The sequence below is a fragment of the Colobus angolensis genome, unplaced genomic scaffold (genome assembly GCF_000951035.1).
Source record: "Colobus angolensis palliatus isolate OR3802 unplaced genomic scaffold, Cang.pa_1.0 Scaffold30, whole genome shotgun sequence".
NCBI classification, from domain to species: domain Eukaryota; kingdom Metazoa; phylum Chordata; class Mammalia; order Primates; family Cercopithecidae; genus Colobus; species Colobus angolensis.
Genome location: NW_012116266.1, coordinates 4,839,109 through 4,860,762, shown reverse-complemented (window position 1 = coordinate 4,860,762; position 21,654 = coordinate 4,839,109). Strand labels below are relative to the sequence as shown.

Below are 21,654 nucleotides of genomic sequence, written 5' to 3'. Positions count from 1 at the left end.
AGTACAGACAAAATTATGGCTCCTGGCAGTCGAAGGAAGAGTTAGTTTGGGGGAATTTGGAGAACTTCATGTCATTCAGTGTGAAGGAAACATTTGGTACAGAAGGAAGAAAGAACAAATGTGGCAAGAGATGAGGCTGAACTGGAGAAGGAGCTGCCCTTCATAAGGAGTCTTGAAGGGATGTGGGCCTTATCTAAGAGAGGAAGCCAGTGGAGGATGCTGGGAGGGGTGGGGACACAGATGAATTCTATTTACATTTTACAAAGATTACTCTGGTTGTAGCATGAAGAGGGACTGAAATGGGACAAGAGTGGAAACAGAAATGACAGACTCGAAGTCAGTGACCTTGGCAAGTGAGGAGGAAAAAATACTTGAGAGACAGTTAAGAAGTAGAGTAATTGGGGTTTTTTGGTGAATCAGCAGGAAAAAGGAGAAGTCTGGTTGGTGGTACCACCCAACAATATAGCAAGGTAGGAGGAGAAGCAATTGTGATTAGGAAGGACCTCTCACTTTTGATGCTTGTCCCTTTCAGAATGGCAAACCAAGCTTAGATGAAGCACAGACATTTGGGGGGTGCTTTCTAACCCTATTGCTTGGACTCAATCATGCTGGTGTCTGAGCTTCTTTACTCAGACAAATGTTGCTTTCGGTAAGTTTCAAGCAAAGCAAAAGAAAGACATTCACCTACAGCCGTTCAGAAGAGCAAGCATGCTGCGTGATGAACTCTGGTGCCCAGGAGGCAAGAAATAAAAAACACTTTTAATGTAACCAACTTTCCATGCCCCACCCTCACCCCAGGCATCTGCATACACAAATCAAAACCCTCTTAAGTCATGGAATGAAAAAAAATTTAAAAGCAAACAAAAAGCACTTCCTGTGAGGTGAATGGAAATTTTTGCCCAGTTAATTTTCCAGGCACGTGAAAGCAGTTCTGAATATTTAAAACCACAAGTACTTGTATTCTTGACCAAGATTTTTGAGAAGGTGAGGCATGGGAAGGATCACTGAAACAGGACTTTGACATAAAACATCGTTTACATAGAAGCCAGCTCTGCTCCACTATGGGATCAGTTTACCACCCAGTGTCCGACAAACTGAGAAGCGAGAGGGTTGGGAAAAAGCAAACAGATTCATATCATACAAAACCGCACATATCCAGTTGAACTAAAGCTGAATTTAACCATAACTTGTGCGACTTTTCTCCCCTTGAGGTAGAAACATTATACCTCCAATTGACCAGAACATCTTTTTTTTGCATTCAAATTATCTTGGAATTTCCTTTAGGACCTAAGCATCCTTCCACTGTGAAAATAGGAGACCAAAAAAAGTAATGCTTCCAGTAATTTCTAGCCAAACAAATGAGGATAAGCATGTGAATGTGGTGGGGTAGTTAAGAGTTTGGAATCCAGAGTTTCACCGTCTGGATTTGAACAGGCTCCGTTGCTCATCAGCTCTGTGACCCCGGGCAAATGACTGAATCTTTCTCTCAGTTTCCTCATCTATGAAATGAAAGTAATAGCAGATTCTCCCTCATTGAGTTGTTTGAGAACGGAATCAGACAATGCACGTGGAGCCCGGTGTCTGGCACACACTATGTCCTCACTGCACGTTTATTACTAGGTTCCTGCCTTGTGTTTTTCTCTGTGCAACAACCCTGAGCTCTAGAACTTATGACAGCTTTGTTCAAGTGAAGTTAAAGCTCCCCATACTCAGTTCCAGAGCTAGGCCTCAACTAGGTTGGAAGAAGTCAGTTGTTCTCCACTGCCTGCCTGTGTGCTGGAAAAGGGCTCCAGTACAGTGCCGGTGGGGCTGGAAGCCTCTCCTCATGATGCCACGGGGAGTTCAGTGAAAAGGGAGGAGACTGGGGTAGCAAGGTCCCAGGGGTCCTGGCAGCCCAGGCTTTACTGCTCAGGCTAGCTCAGTCCCTCAAACAGCTTCCTTCACACCAACTGCTGAGACCCAGGAGCCCTATAGAAGGTAGCTAGGGGAAACTTCAGCAGCAAGGGGGATCCCAGCAGGATCAGCCTCCTCCTTGCCTTGCAGACCCCTTGGCTGTGGTCTGGCATTGCTAGTGGCTGGCCTAAAGCCCCAAACCTGGAAGCTGTTTCACAGCCTGGACCTTTTGGACTCACACCTTGGTTTCCCTGGCCAGCTGATTTGAGCTTCTCATCTAAATGTCATCTCTCCAGGCTAAGGGAAGTCCAGTCTGGATCTAGCATCCTGGAAGCCCATTCAGATCTCCGGATGGAGGGATCAGCATGCCGTGGTATGGGTGGTTCTACCTGCTTTGGTTAAGGGCCAGACTCTCCAAATCCTAGCACTGACACTTACTATATGACTTGGGCCAGGTTCTTTTCCTCTCTGTGCCTCCGTTTTCCTCATCTGTAAAATGGGAGGTTAGTGGTCACCATTGGGATGATTAAGAAGATTAAATAAGTTAATATATGTATAAACTATAGTTATAATGTAAATATGTATATAAACAGTAACCATTTGCATGCATGTAAAACATAATATACATGTAATATTAGCTGTATTCATATATAAAAATATGTATATATGAATATTTTATATATAAATATATTATTTTACATTTAATTTTTTACATTTTGCATTAAGATATATTATTTCATATAAAACATTTAAGTACATATACATATCATTATTTATGTAGTTATTACTTTTGTTGTTGTTATTGTCTACTTTACCTCCCTGCAGGGATAGAGAGACCATGGCAGGCTTTTAAACGTTCTTGGTCTCACTGAGCCCTAGGTGAGGAATCCCTGGTTCCTACAGACTGCTGTCATATGAGGAGCAGGGTGCAAGTTAGTTTAAAACTGGCCGCATCATTTGAAACATTGCAATCTACAATGAATGCCACATAAATATCATCTCTCAGATTCCTATGATGCTCTTCTTTCAGATCTTTTCATTTCAATTTCTATAATGATTTTGTTTGTTTCTGATCCTATTTCAAAGGCTTTCTTATCTCTGGAGCACCTAGCATAAGATAGAAATATGTCAAAATGTATGTTTTATTCATCATATGGGTATCTGTGGGTCCTGTTATCCCCAATAACTATTGATTCAGAGAAGTATGGTGATTCTGAAAAATACAGGCATTATCTCTTTAACCTGTTTTGTAGGAACCAGAATAAGGGTTTTCCTCTGTCTTCAAAATCATCAATAATCCATGCATTGTTTAACTCTCATAAGCAATAATGCCTTTCATATAGCCATTGGCATCAAAGAAGAGACACCCCCTTGATTTGATGGTAAGCGTGACACTACATAAACTCCCAGAAAACCCACTTCCTTTCCAGCAAATAGAAAACAACTGAGAGCCTGAATTCACTGTCAGCTTTGAACATTGAACACGAGGACTGTTAACTGTTTCTGGCAAACATGAAGTCAGGCCTCTGGTATTTCTTTCTCTTCTGCTTGCACATGAAAGTTTTAACAGGTAAGTGGCCTATTGAACATTTCTTATTAAGTTATAATTCAAGGAAACATTAAGAAAAAGCAAAGGTAAAAAATTATGCACCCAAAAGAAAGTGGTTTTGGTTTTTGAAAGCAGGAATAGTTTCAGAACAGCCCGAGGATATGGCCAAGGGCACCATGTCACTCATGTCACTGTGGATGGCATTGAGTTTGCATTGCTGCCTTTGATACTGTGTCTTGAGATGAAAAAAGTGTTTCATCAGACCATTAAATTTTTAAATCACCTGCTTGGAGTTACCTGTCAGTGGATAAAGTAGCAGAGTGGCTTACTGTTCTTACAGAAAGATGAAAGGCAAAATGACTTGTGTCAACAGAATGAAAATTAAATAGCTCTGGCATTTGGACTGGGAATTCTTTCTGTGCCAGAAGATAAAATGGGAAGGCTTTGAAAAGAAGGATTTTGATTTTAATCTTACCTGGATGATCTGTTATCTGAAATGTCCAGGGTACCATAGAGTTTTTATTGACACTAAGTATCAGAGTTCACCCTAAAAAGCCAAGGAGGAAAGGATAATGTAAAAATACTTCCTAGGCCCTGTAGACCTTAAAAAAAAAAAAGATCATTCTGGAGTCCCTGATTCTTTCTCTTGAATGGTATATAGCAGACTCTATATGGACAATTTAAATAATACTACATACAATGTAAGTTAATATACATGTTTCTGCTGCTTTTTACTGTGTATAATTTGCACTACTTTTATTTTCTCTTTCACACTGAGCCCTCTGCTTGAGGTTGAAAAAAGGAAAGTGAAGTTATATTAAATAACTTAAATAATCAAATAAACTAAAAGTGAAGGCAGAACTTTTAGTAGGTATGAGCCTATCTAGGGATACATTTTTCAGTGGTAAAAAGTAGATTTTACTGTTTTTACAAAAAATTTAAGAAAACAAAATCAAATTGATCAAATGTTTCATCTTGTGCTGGCTCAAAGTGAGTTAAGTGCTGTTAAGTAAAAGAGGACTGAAGAATGAAGAATGAGCCCAAGGACAGTTTTGGGCTACTTGCTGGTTTATGCCTTTTCTAGAATCTCATGAAGTCCTTTAGCAGCATGAATGACATGAGCAGCTCTGGAATTCGTATTCATTCTTCATTCATCCATTTACTCATGTAGCATGGGGCACTGTGCCAGATGGTGTATGTACAAGGATGAGCAAAACCAGGTCAACCCCTGTTCTTCAGAAGGTAACTGCATGGTAGGGACTGATTTTTTTGATTTAATTATTTGATTATTAATCAAATAATCCCATGGATTAATGATAATTACAGGCAAAACTCAATTCTATGAGGGAATGTAACAAGGAGCTTGACTAGATTAGATGGGTGTGGAGGTGGAGCTGAGGAGCAGGGTTCATTGAAGTGTTTCCTGTGCAAGTGGCACTTGAGTAGAGATTTCAAGGACAAGTAGGAATCAATGGGGAGAATGGTATGAAGGTAGGGAAGAACATTCCATACTGTGGAAAGAATAAGTGCAAAAGAGCCTGTGGTAGGAGGGAATGAGGTCAGGTTAGGGAACTAGAAGAAGGCAGACAGATGTGCCTGAGCAGACAGGCTGAACTTGGTCCAAGATGACCAACTGGTCCAAGTTGGTCCAAGATGAGGCTGGAAAGGAAAGCAGAGGTCAGACCATTCAGACCATATGGTCTATGTTCAAGATTTTGGATATTCTTCCAGGAACATTTGTACCATTCATGGAAGGGTTTGTTTGTGTTGATAAAAATCATTCCACTAGGCCAAACCAATTTGGGCGGTTCTGGTTGTGGTATTATGCTCAGGAGAATTAAAATAGCATTGGTGTCAATTCTCTGGAAGATGAGATCCAGCCTTAGGTAGGATTATTTCAAGTTGCCAGATTAAGCTGATGAATAATTTGTATTCTGGAATAACATTCATAGTAGATTCTAAATGAATACAGCCAATGTTCTTTCTCATTATAAAGACAACCATGTGATGTGGCATCCTGTTTGACATGTGGCAAAACCGAGGCATGAGTGGCTAAATGGTAACGATAAATCTGCTAACAACAATCCTATTCAAAATATCTCCACAATGCATGTATCCAGAAACTGCCATTTAAAAGTTCTAAACAAAAAGAGCCAAACTCAAGTAAACTAAGCACTTGCTTGTCCTCTGTCATATTTTCAATCCTCTCAATTTACATAGGCTTTCTCATGCCATGAAGATGTAGGCTTTCTTACCTTTAGTCAGTGTTTGAAGAATTTCCAACCAGGAAAGGCTAAGTGATTTGTTACACAGTAATTGGTGGCAGAACCTAAATTAGAACTCCACTGTGACTCCAACATCTACATTCTTTGTAAACTGTGTTGAAGTAGTGGAGGCGTAACACAAATCTAAAGGAACGTAAATCTCAGTGATTCTGATCACCTTTGTTATTTGGTTGTGAATTAAAGAAGGATGGGAATCTTGGTGATTTCCAGTCTTTGATGGATCTCAATGTAGAATTTAACAAAGTCTTTTTTTTTTTTTTTTAAATGAATTTGGAACAATAGGAAGCTTTTAATTGTAAAAATATCTAGGAAAACTGTGAATGTCTAACTACATTTTGGAGACCCTCTTTGTAGACTTTATGGGCAACAGGGACCAGGTGAGTGATGGGATGAATTCTAGTTTTAGAAAGACTACTTTAAAAACAGTGTGGATAATACACCAGAGTCGGAGGGGCTGATGGCAGAGGGTGTCTAACAAACGTTCATGTCTTATGATGTGTTCTGTGAGGAAGCTGGGAAGATAGCCCTCAAGGCCACTTTGAGCCTTCCTTTATCACTGAGGCATTCCATTAGTGATTCTTAAATTCCACTCAGGAAAAGAGCCCCTCAGTGTCTCCAGCATCTGAGAGAAGTCTGTGAAGACGGCTGACCTTGGAGCCCCTCTTAGCCTCTCCAGGACTGAGTAAATGTCATCTCCTGGAAGCGCCCCCTTCCAGTGTTCTTGCTAGATTTTAAAAAAAATCCCAGTTGTCAATTTTTTCTTTTGATAGATGAATTCAGGCCATTCCCAGTCAGCATAAGCCTCTACTTGATTTTATTTCTATGTTTATTTACTACTTATTTTTCTTTGTTGTATCCTGTTTTTCTCTCTTATTTTTGTTGGTGTGATGAAATCTTATTTGACTCTCCTCTTTGCCTCCGATTAATTTGGAAGGTCGACTACAGTTCTTAATTTACTAAGTAATTATCATGTTCAAAGAATCTTAATTGAATGTCTACTTGTTTATCATTGCATGAAAATAATGAAAATGCCTTTGTCTGATGTGCCTAGTCCCCATCCCCTGCACTGACATGAGAACTTAAGAATGCTCTTCCTTTCCCACTCTCACACTGCCCCCAGAGTGCACCCTGCTCCATATATGGGTTTTGTAGAAACAATTTAAACTTATAGTGGCAGATCATTGCTAGGTTTCCTCTTACAGTATTTCTCTTCTGTTTCAAGAATCCTTTCTTAACACTTACATCACATATGTTCAGTGACAACATCATTCTGGACATCTGCTCCTGTCTTGTGATCTGTTCTGATCTGATGATCAGAAGATTTCTCTTATTTTCCTTAAATATCCCCAACTCTCTGAATTCCAGCACAGGTAACGGTGTCTTCCTTTTACCGTGATGGGTGACTGATATCTTTCCTGGGAATAGGAGTCCTGGGTGGCAGCCTTTCATCTTAGTGGTTGCAGATATTCCTCCACTGTCTGCTGGCTTCTAGGGTTGTGGGTGAAGAGTTTCATGGTAGTCTAATTCTCATTCCTTTGTAAGTAATTAAAAAAAAATCTCTAGAATTTCATAATCTCAAAAGCTATTTACTTCAATATTGGAATTCAGGAATTCCACCAGGATATGTGTAACTCTCCCTCTGTTTCCCTCTCTGTGTTTCTATATATATACATATATATACATACACACATATATACACACACACATATATATGTGTGTGTGTGTATATATATATATATTTTTTGAGGTGGAGTCTGGCTCTGTCGCCCAGGCTGGAGTGCAGTGGCGCGATCTCGGCTCACTGCAGCCTCCACCTCCCGGGTTCACGCCATTCTCCTGCTTCAGCCTCCCGAGTAGTTGGGACCACAGGCACCCGCCACCACACCCGGCTAATTTTTTTGTATTTTTAGTAGAGACGGGGTTTCACCGTGTTAGCCAGGATGGTCTCAATCTGCCAACCTCGTGATCCGCCCACCTCCGCCTCCGCCTTCCAAAGTGCTGGGATTACAGGCCTGAACCACTGCGCCCGGCCCTTCTATTGATTTTTTTTTTTTTTTTTAAGACTGGGTGAAGATTTTCAATCTCTAGACTCGAGCTTTATTCTTCATTTCAGTCATTTTTTCCTAGTATTTGTTTAATCATACCTTATCCTCTTTTTCCCCACTCTTTCTAGAAATGTCTCTTATTCTCATGTAAGGTCTTGAGTCCTTTATTTTTTCATCATTTGTGAACAAAATGGCTTTCACAACTTGCTGTTGCTTGCTAACCACAACTCCTTCAGATGAAATGGATATTTCAGTTTTAAGTTACTAGTAGCATATTCCCATTTCTTGGTAGAAACAAAATGTAGGCGTGTAGGGGGGACTGAAATTCTTATTTCACGCTTTCACTGTAAGATTCATAGCATTATTTGGCTTAAAAAAATTCATCCCAGTATTCACAGTTGTAAACAGCAAAATCTACAACATATACTGCTTCCCTACTCTAAGAATATTGAGTTTTATATGCAGAATGACTTATTGGGCTTTGCAAAGTTTTAAAAACATATTTTATAATCGTTTGTAGCTTGCAATAACTGAAGAAAAGGTCACAGTTTCTCTGTAAATAGCACCTCAGTACTACTGCTGTTGTAATAAACTAGGTCTGTCAAATGGCACTTTTTGGTCATTCAAAGTGAAATAAGAAACTTGGCATTTGAAATCTTCTTATAAAAATTCACAATTATATTTTGGAAAGTGGAACTTAAGTATGTAGGGGATATGGCACACAAATTGAAAGCGTTAGTCAAAAAACAATTTTTTTTTTCACTAGTTTGGCCTGAAAGGTTGACCAAAACAGATAAAGGTTTGCAAGTTTAGAGAGTCAGAAACTGGGGATATGAACTTCCTTCTGGGTCACATATAACATAATGATGCTTGTATCTACTTTGCTAGAGGAAAAAAAAGAAACAGATTGTCCCCAAATAGGGTGATAGACTCAGGAGTTTCCATGCAGTTGACCACAAGTGCTGTTAGGATCTGTTTATTTGAGCCATGTTGACACAGACACAGGGCTTTCAATAAGCAATTAATGATCATTTAAAGGTAACTTTTTTGAATTTGATAAATAGATTTTTTTACAGCCTGTGTTTGTGTTCTCCTAGGACTTTGTATCAAAGAATCTGTTCATGCAAAAACAACAATAGCAACAACAAACTCTCTACTGCACTCACAGTTAAAGTTCTGTTTACTTTGCACTATCTAGGACTAATGCAAAAATCTCATAGATGTGCCTATTTGCACTTAGTTAATTATGATGAAAGTTTCTTCTATATGTGAATCCATTTCTGGACATTTCTACAGGCAGATAAGTGATGGGAAAATCATTAAGAATTTAGACTTCATCGGAGAAGAACCCAGGTACAATGACAGCCCAGCTTAATACATGACGGCTGATGAATGAAAATGTCTAGGGAAATGAGTGTGTTATGTACAATGTAATTTCATATCTAAGCCGCTTTAAAATAATTTTTTGATGTATAATAACCCTTTCAATCACAGAACACATATGTGGCACCAATGTGAATACTACTTTAAGTATTAGGGGTGATAATATATCCAATATACCTAGAAGGAAAATAAATACCTAAAATTCATTTTCGTATCTAGCTTAATGTTAAAAGCTTCTTTTTGTTTTTTTATTTCTTAGCAAATCTCTTTAGCTCTGATGCTTGAGTTTCTGTACAGTGAGGAGGTTGGATTAGATTATTGGTGAAGAGATTAAGTAAGTGTGTGGACCCTGGTGTCACATTATCTTATTCTTTATTCTTTGTTTTTGTTGGACTGGGTTAATTCAAAGATTTTGTCTTCGATCTCTGAATTTCTTTCATCTAGTTGCTCAATTCTATTGGTGAGACTTTCCAGAGCATTTTGCATTGCTAAAAGTGTGTACAAAGTTTCCTGAAATTTTTATTGATTTTTCTTTAAGCTATCTATTTCCTTGAATATTTCTCCCTTCACTTCTTGTATCATTTTTTTTGATTTCCTTGCATTGGGCTTCACATTTCTCTGGTCTCTCCCTGATTAGCTTAATAACTAACCTCTTGAATTCTTTTTCAGGTAAATGAGGAATTTCTTCTTGGTTTGGATACATTGCTGGTGAACTAGTGTGATTTTCTGGGGATGTTGAAGAGCCTTGTTTTGTCATATTAGCAGAGTTGGTTTTCTGGTTTCTTCTCATTTGGGTAGGCTCTGTCAGAGGGAAGGTCTAGGGCTGAAGGCTGTTCAGATTTTTTTGTCCCACAGGGTGTTCCCTTGATGTCGTATTCTTCCCCTTTTCCTATGTATGTGGCTTCCAGTGAGCCAAACTGCAGTGATTGTCTCTCTTCTGGATCTAGCTACCCAGCGAGTCTACCCGGCTCCGGGCTGGTACTGGGGATTGTCTGCACAGATTCCTGTGATGTGAACTGTCTGTGGGTCTCTCAGCCGTGGATACCCGTGCCTGTTCTGGTGGAGGTGGCAAAGGGTGCAATGGACTCCATGAGGGCCTTTGACTTTGGTGGTTTAATGCTCTATTTTTGTGCTGGTTGGCCTTCTGCCAGGAGGTGGTGCTTTCCAGAAAGCATCAGCTGTAATAGTATAGAGAGGGTCTGGTGGTGGGCAGGGCCCTAGAACTCCCAAGATTACATGCCCTTTGTCTTCTGCTAACCAGGGTGGGTAGGGAAGAACCATCAGGTGGGGGCAGGGCTAGGCATGTCTGAGCTCAGACTCTCCTTGAGCAGGTCTTGCTGTGGCTGCTGTGGAGGATGTGGGTGAGATTCCCAGGTCCCTGGAGTTGTGTACCTAGGAGGATTATGGCTATCTCTGCTGAGTCATGCAGGTTTTCAGGGAAGTGGGGGAAAACTGGTAGTCACAGGTCTCACCCAGATCCCATGCAAACCGAAGGACCGGTCTCACTCTAATGCCTCCCTCAACAGCCCCGAGTCTGTTTCCAGGCAGGCGGTGAGACTGGCTTGAAAACTTGCCCAGGGCATTCTGCCTCCCAGCTGTGAAAGAAAAGGACTTTAGTTCTTCCCCTGCATGTGAAGTCTGCATGCTGGATTCATGGCCTACCCCCAGTTCAGGCCAGGAGACTTCTTGCTCTGTTCAAATAGTTATGGAGTTCAACCAGAGAATTCCTTCTCCCTGTGGAGTTTTACACCCTGCTCCTCTGGCCACCCTCCAGATGGATCCCTGTGGCGTCTGGCAGGAATGGGCTGCTTGGGGACCCACTGAGCTCCCAGAGCCTTTCTGCAGCTTCCTCTACCCCTGTATTTTGCTCCATTTGGCTCTCTAACGTGACTCACCTCCAGATAAAGTTGGAAACTTCTCCACAAACAGACCTTCAGCTTCTCCAGTCAGAGTGTGTGTTTGGGAGAGGAGGGTCTCCCTTTCCCATGAGTCTTTCTTTTTGACTGGGAAATAAGTATCTCCCAATCTTCAGGAGGTTAATAACTAACATCTTGAATTCTTTTTCAGGTAAATGAGGAATTTCTTCTTGGTTTGTATCCATTGCTGGTGAACTAGTGTGATTTTTTTGGGGATGTTGAAGAGCCTTGTGGGATCTCTTGCTCTACTTTTCCTGCTCCTCTTCTTGGCCCATTACAAAGATATTTGCCAAACATGCTTAGCTTTTATATTATTCTATTAATATTAATTCTTTTATTTAATATGATTGAGCTTCCACTATGTTCAAGGTCCTGGGATTGTTTAGGCAACTGTAATGCAGTCCTTATCTTTGTGGAGCTCATGGTTAAATGAGGAAGACATACAAAAATAGTTATGATCCAAGATGCTATGCACTAAAATATACTGGCCTAAACAAAGTATTATGGGGAGCATAGAAATAAGAGTCTTTGTCTGGTGGTCTTGGAAATATCTCAAGAGAGAAGTTGACATTTAAAATGGTTCTTGAAGAATGAATGATAATTTCTTCTCAGATTAACGGGTAATCAGATATTTTAGTTTATGGTAACAGAAATATTGAAGTGTGAAGCATATTCGAGCAATAAAGAACAGAAGTGTGAAAGAAATGGCCAAAAAGTTCAGTGTGGCTTCAATAGATGGCCTATGAGATTGTGAAAGCATTTTGTGTCAAGCCAGATATATATATTTTAAAATACCTTATAAGCAATAGAACACTAATAGACTTTTAAACTGGGGAGTGAAATGCTTTTCTGAAACATAATTTTGGGAGCAGCATGGAGGAAGGATGGGGAGGAGAGAGATCAGTGTTAAGAAGGCCAGTCAAGAGGATGCTTCCACAGATAAAGGGAAGACATGAAAAAGGTGCGGATTGGCAATGGGAATGGAGATAAAGAATTGAATTTAAGAGATATTAATGAGCTGGAGTCAACTGGGCTTAGTGACCAATTGGATGATGAAAATCAGAGAGAGGAAGAAATGAGGAAGACTCTGAGGTTCCTAAGGTCAGACTAGTGACTCCCTGAAAAGACAGGGTTTGGGTTTGGTGAATGAATACAGTCATGTGCCACTTGACAATGGGAATACATTCTGAGAAATGTGTCCTTAGTGATTTTGTTGTGTGAATATCATCGAGTGTACTGACATGATGATGCCTACTAGATGGTACTAGTAGGTACTAGTAGACATTATCTACCATCTAGTAGGCATCATCTACCTGCACTACCTAGGCTATGTGGAGTAGCCTATTGCTTCTAGGCTACTAACCTGTACAGCATGTTACTGTACTGAATACTGCAGGTCATGGTAGAACAATGGTAAATATTTGTGTAACTAAACACATAAAAGGGACATTAAAAATTACAGTATATAATCTTATGGGACCACCACATATACAGTTCATCATTGACTGACACGTCATTTATGCAGTGCATGACTGTACTGAGCTCAGTTTGGAAAGGTTACACTTGATGTGTTAGGGTATATCCAGATAGTGATGTTGAAAGGAATTTAGAAACAAGGAACTAGAAGTTTGGGCTGGAGAGAAAATGTGGCTCCTGGGGGTAGACATGAGAGCTGGAACCATAGGTGCAAATGAGTTCAGGCAGCGAACACCCTGTCCATGTGCCCAAGGAGTTTTGCACAGTAGCTGAGCAATGGGAAGCAATGTAGGTATTCAGAGGTGTAGAGAAAATCCTCTCTCCCTCCCACTCTGTGGAAGAGAGGTGGGTTCATTTAATCTCATATGATTTCCCTAGTACAATAGTTTCAAATCAAAGGCAATGAAGTAACTAACAAAATAACTTGTTTGCAAATTAATTACTTTGTGAATATTGCTATGAAGTTTTATAATACCGCTGGGATTTTTTCATTTTTCATGAAGAAATCAGTTTTAACTAGGAGAAAATCAATCTTTCATTTTTCTTATTATATACATTTAGAGAACCAAAAGGTTGTTTTGTACCCCCTGTGGAGTTCCTTGGAGAGTAAAACAATGCACATATTGTGTGTGTGCACATGAGTACTGTTTTGGCTTTTTCTCCTCACTTTTCTACTTCCCATTTTTTTTCCTCCAAATGTTAGGCATTTAGATTAGATTGGGTTTATCTTGTCTATCCTCTCTCTCTTCCTTGCCTCAATTGCTTCTTTAGATTATGGGTGCCTTTGAATAACAATGTAAGTTTAGAATGATGCATACATAAAAATCTACTAACCAGGATTCTAAAGGTTTTAGCTAGTAGACTTGTAAGACATGACATTGCTTTTATGAAAGGTGAGAAAAGTAGTAGGAAGCACTTTTTAAAAAAATGCCAGAATTTCTTAGTAAAAGATCAAAAGTAACTCAAACCTAATATAAACATTTCAATTTTTAGACTTTTGCCTCTTGTGTCACATTCATGTGCTGTGCTAAGCTAATACTTATCATTGTTTCATTACAGAAAGTGTGTTTAATAAGCACTATCAATGATTACAAACTCAGGAGATCTTATCTTTCCATCACTCTGGGACCTTTGTGGAGGTTTGTGGTTAGAAGTCTAAGTTAAAGAAAATAAAATTACACTTCTGACATCTTGCACGCTCTGCACTGAGTGGATTCTTTAAATGTTTCCTCCAGAGGATTTTCAACCAGGAACAATACAACTGCTTGCAAAGAGTCCCAGCAGGATGGGTCTCAGCAAGAGCGTCTTATCCTGGAGAAATGAAGTAGTTCAGATATTAAAAGCATCAACTGGCAAATGAACTCATCTGCACTATAGTGCAGTTCTCAGGTGAATGACCTTTTCTTCAGAAATTTTCTTAATAGTCCCCCAAAAGAAGATGAAAATGTTCTTGTGCTTTATAAATTTTGAAAACCTAAAGAGATCACCTAATATAAAGATTTTTATTTTACTCTTGAAAACATTAGTCTATTGATATCAACAGTAATATTATAAAATTATTATTATTATATTTTGAGATGGAGTCTTGCTCTGTTGCCAGGCTGGAGTGCAGTGGTGTGATCTTGGCTCACTGCAACCTCCAACTCCCAGGTTCAAGCGATTCTCCTGCCTCAGACTCCTGAGTAGCGCACGCCACCATGCCCAGCTAATTTTTTGTATTTTTAGTAGAGGTGGGGTTTCACTGTGTTAGCCAGGATGGTCTCGATCTCTTGACCTCGTGATCCTCCCGCCTCGGCCTCCCAAAAGTACTGGGATTACAGGCATGAGTCACCGCCCCCAGCCTATAAAAATTATTGTTAGCAGCAGTTAACAGACTTGAGCCTCGATTGGGAAGAATATGCCCTGTTAGACACAGTACTCTATGTGATGAAGAAAATATAGTACCTGTTCTCTAGACTGATTATAATCTAGGGTTTCCAATAAAAAGTAAACAGATATGGTAGCAAAACAGAACCTCATGTTTAATATTCAGATTTTAAGACTCATCACCAGGATCCAAGACCACACATTCCTTTTTGTGTTTTTAGTAACATATTAAGTGCTAAAAGATATAGGATGATGTTTATATCACAGATCACTAACATGCTGTGTTTATAAAACACCTTGGTGTATTAGAACAACCATTGGTCCAGGAGTTCTTGTCCTGGCCATATATTGGGCAAATGTAATGGCTGCACTTTGGGACATCCAAGTTAGCAACCAGGTTTGTTTCTCACTTGGATGGAACAAAGTTGTCTTGCCCTCCATAGACATATAAGAGCCAAGATAATCATCAGTTATCTAAGTAAGTATTTATGAGCCCAGTGGATATCTGTCGGTAAAGAAAGTTTTTCTTTAAAGCTCAGACAGATAATTTCCATTAGAACATGACATGTCAGTTTGGGTAGTGTCTTGTATGCATGATTGTGTATCTTCATGTACTTGTTTCCAGAAGAAAAGCAACATGGCATAGTATAGCTAACTCTGGAATCATGTCCCAGCTATGAGCTACGTAATCCTGGGCAAAATATTCACCTTTTCTGGCTCTAGTTTAATTTGATAAATGCAAATGGAAAATGCAAAATAAAAGGTTTAACTTGTCATTTCTAGAAGCCCTTTTGGCTCTTACATTATAAATCCTATGCTTCATCTCCTCGGATTTAAAATGTCACCGTCTACGTATTCATTTGTTCACCCATCCAACCATGCTTTCATCCATCCAATAAATAACTGATTGCAGCTTACAACATACCAGGTATTATTGCAGATACTTGGGATGGATTTGTGAATAAGACCAACAAGGTCCCTGATTTTAAAGCTTACGTTAGAGTGGAGTAGCCAGACAATGAAGAAAAAAACAATAAGATAAACCAGATAATTTCAGACAGTGATAAATGCTTTATCTCAGTTGACATACTAGACAAAGACCTGGATATATTCTTTAGATTGGGTGGCCAGTGATCACTGAAGAAGTGTCATTACTTTTGAACGATGACAAAGAAGCAGCCATGTAAAAATCAGAGAGAATGCTCTAGGTGGAGAAATGACAAATTAAAAGCCTTGGGAACCAGCTTTGTGTGTTTGAGGAACAGAAAGAAGGGCAGTGTGACTGTGGTGTAGTGTGTGACTGGTATAAAATGGGGAGGTAGGACAGGTCACGTAAGTCATGGGAAACCAGGGTAAGGAGTTAGATTTTACTGTAAGTGAAATGAGAAGCCCCTGGAGATTTTATAAGCAGAACAATGACTCTATTGGATTATGTATGTAAGAAGGTCATTCTGGTTTCTTTGTGGAGAATGGATTGTAAATGGGCAAGAGTAAAAGCAGAAGCTTTTGTAGTTAGGAAGCTCTTGTAGTCCCAGGGAGAGGTGACAATGGTTTGGACCAGTTGAAGCTGAGATGGAGGAGAAGTGGATAGATTCTGTTGGACATAAGACAGAGGTGCCGGAAATTAGGCATTCTTCCTGCACACAGATTTTAGCAGTGGTCCTGTAACTCTGTTGTTAGTGACCGCTGTCTAGCTTCCTGTGGTTGCCTACTTTTATTATACTTCTGTTGTTGCTGGTGACACTTTGATTGTGGATTGAACCAAAAATCTTTCATGCACCCAGGAAGCTGTGTGACCTTGGGCAAATGATTTAATCTGTCTGGGCTTTCGGTTGTCTGTATGTACACAAAAGAGGTCACCAGGTCTGACTGTGTATGATGCTGAGAAGAGGTTGAATCATGTTATAGGAAACAAAAGGTGTAAAGCTGAGGGTATTTATAGGATGCCTGAAACATGAACAGTGTTGATGAAATTTATTGACAATGGAAATGGTATGTTAGGAAGTGTGAGGAGCATATCAAAGACACTGTGAGAGAGGATATTTTGGAGAAGATTTTATATTAAAGGTGGTATGAGAAGAAAAGAAAACATGAGAAAAAGGAAGAAAGAACAAGAAGAGAGAGATTGGTAAGGGGAACACTCACAATTTTTAACTACTGGCATGGCAACAGAATTGACCAAATAGATTTGACACCATACCAATCAGAACAGACACTATCTATGAAAGTGGTGCTATCATACCAGCATTCCAGGCTGAGTATTAGACTTGGAGATAAGAATATCCAAGAAGGATGGAGAAAAGATCGTAGCTGCTTCTGCAGTTATAAGAAACTAACGTATTCAGATCTTCCTTAAATTACCTATCCATTAAATGCTTTAGTCATGGTTATAAGGGGCAGTCTCCTTTAGTACTATTTTCAAATGTTACCAAAGGCTAAGAAGAATTTGTAATTTGTCTTTTGAGCATTGTTTAAGTCCATTTTCTGTTGCTATCACTGAATACTGGAGACTGGGTAATTTATAAAGAAAAGAAATGTATTTCTTACAGTTCTGGAGGCTGGGGCCTAAGTCTAGGGGTCTAGGGGACTAGGTCTAGGCTGAGGCCTAGGGGCGAAATTTGGTGAGGGCCTTCTCTTGCTGGTGGGGACACTCATCAGAGGCCCAAGGCATTACAGAGGATTACATGATGAGGAGGTTCTTGAGAGACAGCCAGTCTGGCTGTTTATAACATACTAACTCTCATGATAATTAACCCACTCCTGTGATAACCTATTAATCTGTTAACCCATTAACCCATGAATTGGATTAAGCTCTGCATGAGGGTTCTGCCAATCATTTCTTAAAGGCCCCATCTCCCAATTCTATTACACTGGGGATTAATTTTCAATATGAGTGTCAGTCTGAGGGGCACAAATGTTCAAGTTATAGCAAGCATATCTGTTCTATATCTGCCAAAATAGTTACAAAGTAATTAATTAAATGCTATGGTTAAAAACATTCAAACTGCAGACTTAGAGCTGCCAAGTGGTTTTCCAGATGGAAAGTCTAAACACTGGATATGTGGAAACTGAAGTCAGCCTTCTGATCACTACATTTCATAATAAATAGGTGATCCAGGTAGTTTTTAAATTAAAAATAATAAAATGAATAATTAAGAGTGTCCAGGCTAGGCGCGGTGGCTCACACCTATAATCCCAGCACTTTGGGAGGCCAAGGCGGGCGGATCACGAGGTCAAGAGATTGAGACCATCCTGGCCAACATGGTGAAACCCTGTCTCTACTAAAAATACAAAAATGAGCTGGGTGTGGTGGCACTTGCCTGTAGTCCCAGCTACCTGGGAAGCTGAGGCAGGAGAATCGCTTGAACCTAGGAGGCAGAGGTTGCAGTGAGCTGAGATTGTACCACCGCACTCCAGCCTTGGTGACAGAACAAAACTGTCTCAAAAAAAAAAAAAAAAAAAAAAAAAGCAGAGTGTCCAATAGAAAGACACTTTGAAATCTTCAGCTGATGTCAGTGGCACACACTTTCAACATGCCATTCAAGAAAAATTGAGGCACAGCATTCCTAGTCCTACCTAAACACAAAAAATTTATTCTGACTTTCTGGAATAACCCATTAGGATATTGAGACTGAAAGTGGTTAACAGGAACATTGTTTTCCCTGCGGAGGACTCACCCAACAGCAAAGGATTAGCTCTCTCAGTTGTTTGTGGTCTTACCTGGATGTATTCTGATCCTGAATCCAGAGAAAGCAAGTGTTAGAAAGAACATTACGATATTTTTGTTTCACTTCCTTATTTCATAGAGGAGGAGGCTGAATTCCACAGGGGCACCCTAGCCACAGGGCCTTGCTAGTGCCAGAATTTGCCTCTGGTTTCCTTGGGAGCCACTGCAGTGCACTTCCACCGCACTGCACCGCCAACCATTCATGTCCTCTTGTGTTTGCCACAGTGTGGGCACAATGGGGGAAAAATCTGCTGACAAAATCATCTTCAGAAGTAGAAGACAATGCATCTATGTCTGGTATACATAGTGACCACAGACACTTTGGCTCCAAGATCTTTGTGGTTTACTTACTGCCATTCTAAAGACTCTGGGAAATTTTTCATGAACATTTCTAAAGGAACCGAGAACTAGTCCACTGATTTTATCTTCTGCAGCAGACGGTAGAGACATACACATCAAAGCAACAGTGGGGCAACATATTTCATATTTTACTGTCAGACAAATAAGGACCCAAGCAAAATACCCTACGTTTTAATCTAATGTAGACTGCACCTGTTCTCATGCCAACAGTTTTTTTCTTTGCCTCTTGTTTACATTGTTCCCTCCAGTTTTTAAAATGAAGCAAGTATTATTTTCCTTCTGTATGCTTTTAAAAAGACTTGTTATTATAAAACAAAACATCCATATAGAAAAGTGAAAAAAAAATGTAAAATTTAATGAATAGTGCTAAAGCATACTACCTCACCCTCATAATCAACACAGGTCAAGAAATACAAGATGGTCAACACCCCTGTTTCCTTCTGATTCCAACTCTTTCTCCCTCTTTAGACAAAACCTTTAGGCTGAATTTTGTGATACTAATTCAGATTATATTAACTATTTCTATTTTTTAGTAATTATGGAAGAAACCACAACATGTATACTTCACTTAGAAAAGTTTCAAATTACATATACCTTCACTATCTTTCTAGACAATGTGGTCTATATTGACAGATGTATCTTTTAGCACATTGGAGGTGTATGTTGTAATTCCACCATATCAGGGCTCTTATTGTTGATATTGAAACAGTCTAATAGTTGCTCCTTGGAAGGTAATCAGTCTCTTTTCTCTGGCTGCTTTTAGGATTTTCACGAAGATACATCTAGGTGTGCATACTTTTAAAAAATATGCTTGTAAATTGTTGGGATTCTTGAATCTGTGGAGTGTGACTGGGTTCTAACTAATTTTTCCAACCTATCTGCTGGCTCACCAATTTTCTCTTTAACTCTGTCTGATATATATTAAACCTCTCTATTGAGTTTTAAATCTCAGTTAGTGCATTTTTTTTGGCCGATTCTTGTAGGTTCTTTTTCAAATTAGTTGACTTAAATTTTCCTGTGTACTACAGATATTATTACAAGTTTTTCTTGTATTTGCTTAAGCATAATAAGCTCAATTACTTTATCTTGGGGACCTGATAATTCAAATATATAAATCGTGAGTTTGTTTTTGTAGTTTGTTGTTTCTGTTGTTACCTTGTTTTCTTGTATGTGTCATTATTTTTATGATGCGTTTGCCATTGAATGTGAATATTATTTGTAGGAAATTTTTTGAGGCCTAGGATGTCAATCTTTTCTTCTTGTAATAGTTTGCATTTTTACTTTCAAAAGCTGAAGGGTAATAATAATGCAAGTCTCCTTAAAGAAAATTCAAAGATTGAGATTTTCTAGACCATTGAAGTCCAGAAGATTTTTCTGGACCATCTAATCTGAATGAGGTCTGGTTTATTTCTGGTTTACCTATGCTCCAAGAATGTAACTCTTTGGGATCCCAATTTATTGGGGAGAGAGTTTTCTGCTAGATCTTTCACTCTGCAGATTCTGGGAGCTAAGACATAAAAACAAAAGTTTGAATTTGAAAGAACAGCAATGCTTTCAGAGTAAAAACAGCTTCCAAGCTTTGCTTGTCTCTGGGGGTTCTGGTTCTCTCTTCAAATTTAGCCAGGTAATTTCTTCTCCTTTGTGTCACTCTTTAATGCTTTTAATAATATTTTTGGACATTTGTTCAACATTTTTGGCTGTTTTGGTGTGAGAATTAGCTTGAATAATAGGGACTACTATAACTGAAGACTAGAACATTTGTGTTTATTTTCACAATCAAATCACCCAAATTGAAGATATATAGGGGAAATATAAATTGAAGCCTAGGGATATTAAGAAAATAAGTAATTGTGAATCTTAAATAAAATTAAGGCAACTAGTGTAAGTAGAGGTGTGACAAATAGCCCCTCCTGCGTAATGCTAATCCTGTTACAAATTTCAGAAAGCAAAATAGCAATACATATTATTACAGCTTTTAAACATTTTGACCAAATGTCATAATATTTACATAAAAGCAAAATGCTGAAAATAATCCCAATATCCAACATTAGTATTTTAGTTTAACAAATTATGATAGATTAACATTTGGGCCAATAATATAGTCCTCAAAAAGGATAATTATAGTGACTATGTAAAAAATGAAATGCTTATGACATAAAATAACAATAGCAGAACACAAAATAACATGTTTGCTATAAATAATAAGTATGTTTCTGAAAGATAAGGAGCAAAAATATACAAAGAGTATTTCTATTTCACTGTAGAACTAGGTAATTTTTCTCCTTAAATTTTTTTTGCACTTCTATAGTTTTCTCAAAAACAAAGACCAAGATTTCAAAACTTAGGAAAAAATCAGCATGCTAATCATTTTCCTAAACAATTTCAGCATGAACAATTGTCATAATAAAAAGGGAAATAAAACAAAAAGAAAGGGAAGGCAATGAGCAGTTTGAATTTATAGTCTAAAAACTCAGAATCAGCAACCACCAGGCCAAGGCGATGTCAGTTTTTTCGTTCTGTGATTCCTATGTAGCTTGCAAAAACAACCTTGGCTTCCAATAAGCGTAAATTTATTTCAGAAAATGAAAAAGTGGGCCTGGGCATGGTAGTTCATGTCTGTAATCCCAGCACTTTAAGAGGCTGAGACAGGAGGATTGCTTGAAGCCAGGAGTTCAAGACCAGGCTGGGCAACATAGTGAGACCTGTCTCTACAAAATTTCTTTTTCAAAAATAGCCAGATATGGTGGCGTGTGCCTTTATTCCCGGCTTCTTGGGAGGCTGAGGCAGGAGGGTCCCTTGAGCCTAGGAAGTGGAGGCTACAATGAGCTAGGATCATGCCACTGCACTGTAGGTAAAACCTTTTCTCTGAAAAGAAAAGAAAAGAAAAAAGAAAAAAGGGTGAAAAAATAAACAAAAATCTGGGACTTTACATTTATTATCAGGTCTTGATTTGGTTCTCAGTGGATGAGGTTTGGAGAAAATACATTTCTATCATTTGAAAATGATTAGTCTGTTCTTTTACTCTCCAGCAGGAGGAATAACGTATGTGTATATAGATATATGTATATGTATACAATTGTTTGTATATACATACATACATAGTCTGTATATATTGTAGTATACATATACATATAATACATATATTTTAATATAT

General features: G+C 38.8%; 1 protein-coding gene across 2 annotated transcripts in view; it reads left to right on the top strand.

The window, feature by feature from the left end:
* The first annotated feature begins 3,321 nt into the window (after window positions 1–3,321).
* Window positions 3,322–21,654, top strand: part of ICOS (inducible T-cell co-stimulator) — a 25,084-nt gene continuing 6,751 nt past the window's right edge. For both annotated transcript variants that reach the window (XM_011949898.1, XM_011949897.1), the window contains exon 1: window positions 3,322–3,463. In XM_011949898.1, the coding sequence (XP_011805288.1) occupies window positions 3,406–3,463 (58 nt within the window). In that variant the 5' untranslated portion in view covers window positions 3,322–3,405. The remainder of the gene's footprint in view (window positions 3,464–21,654) is intronic.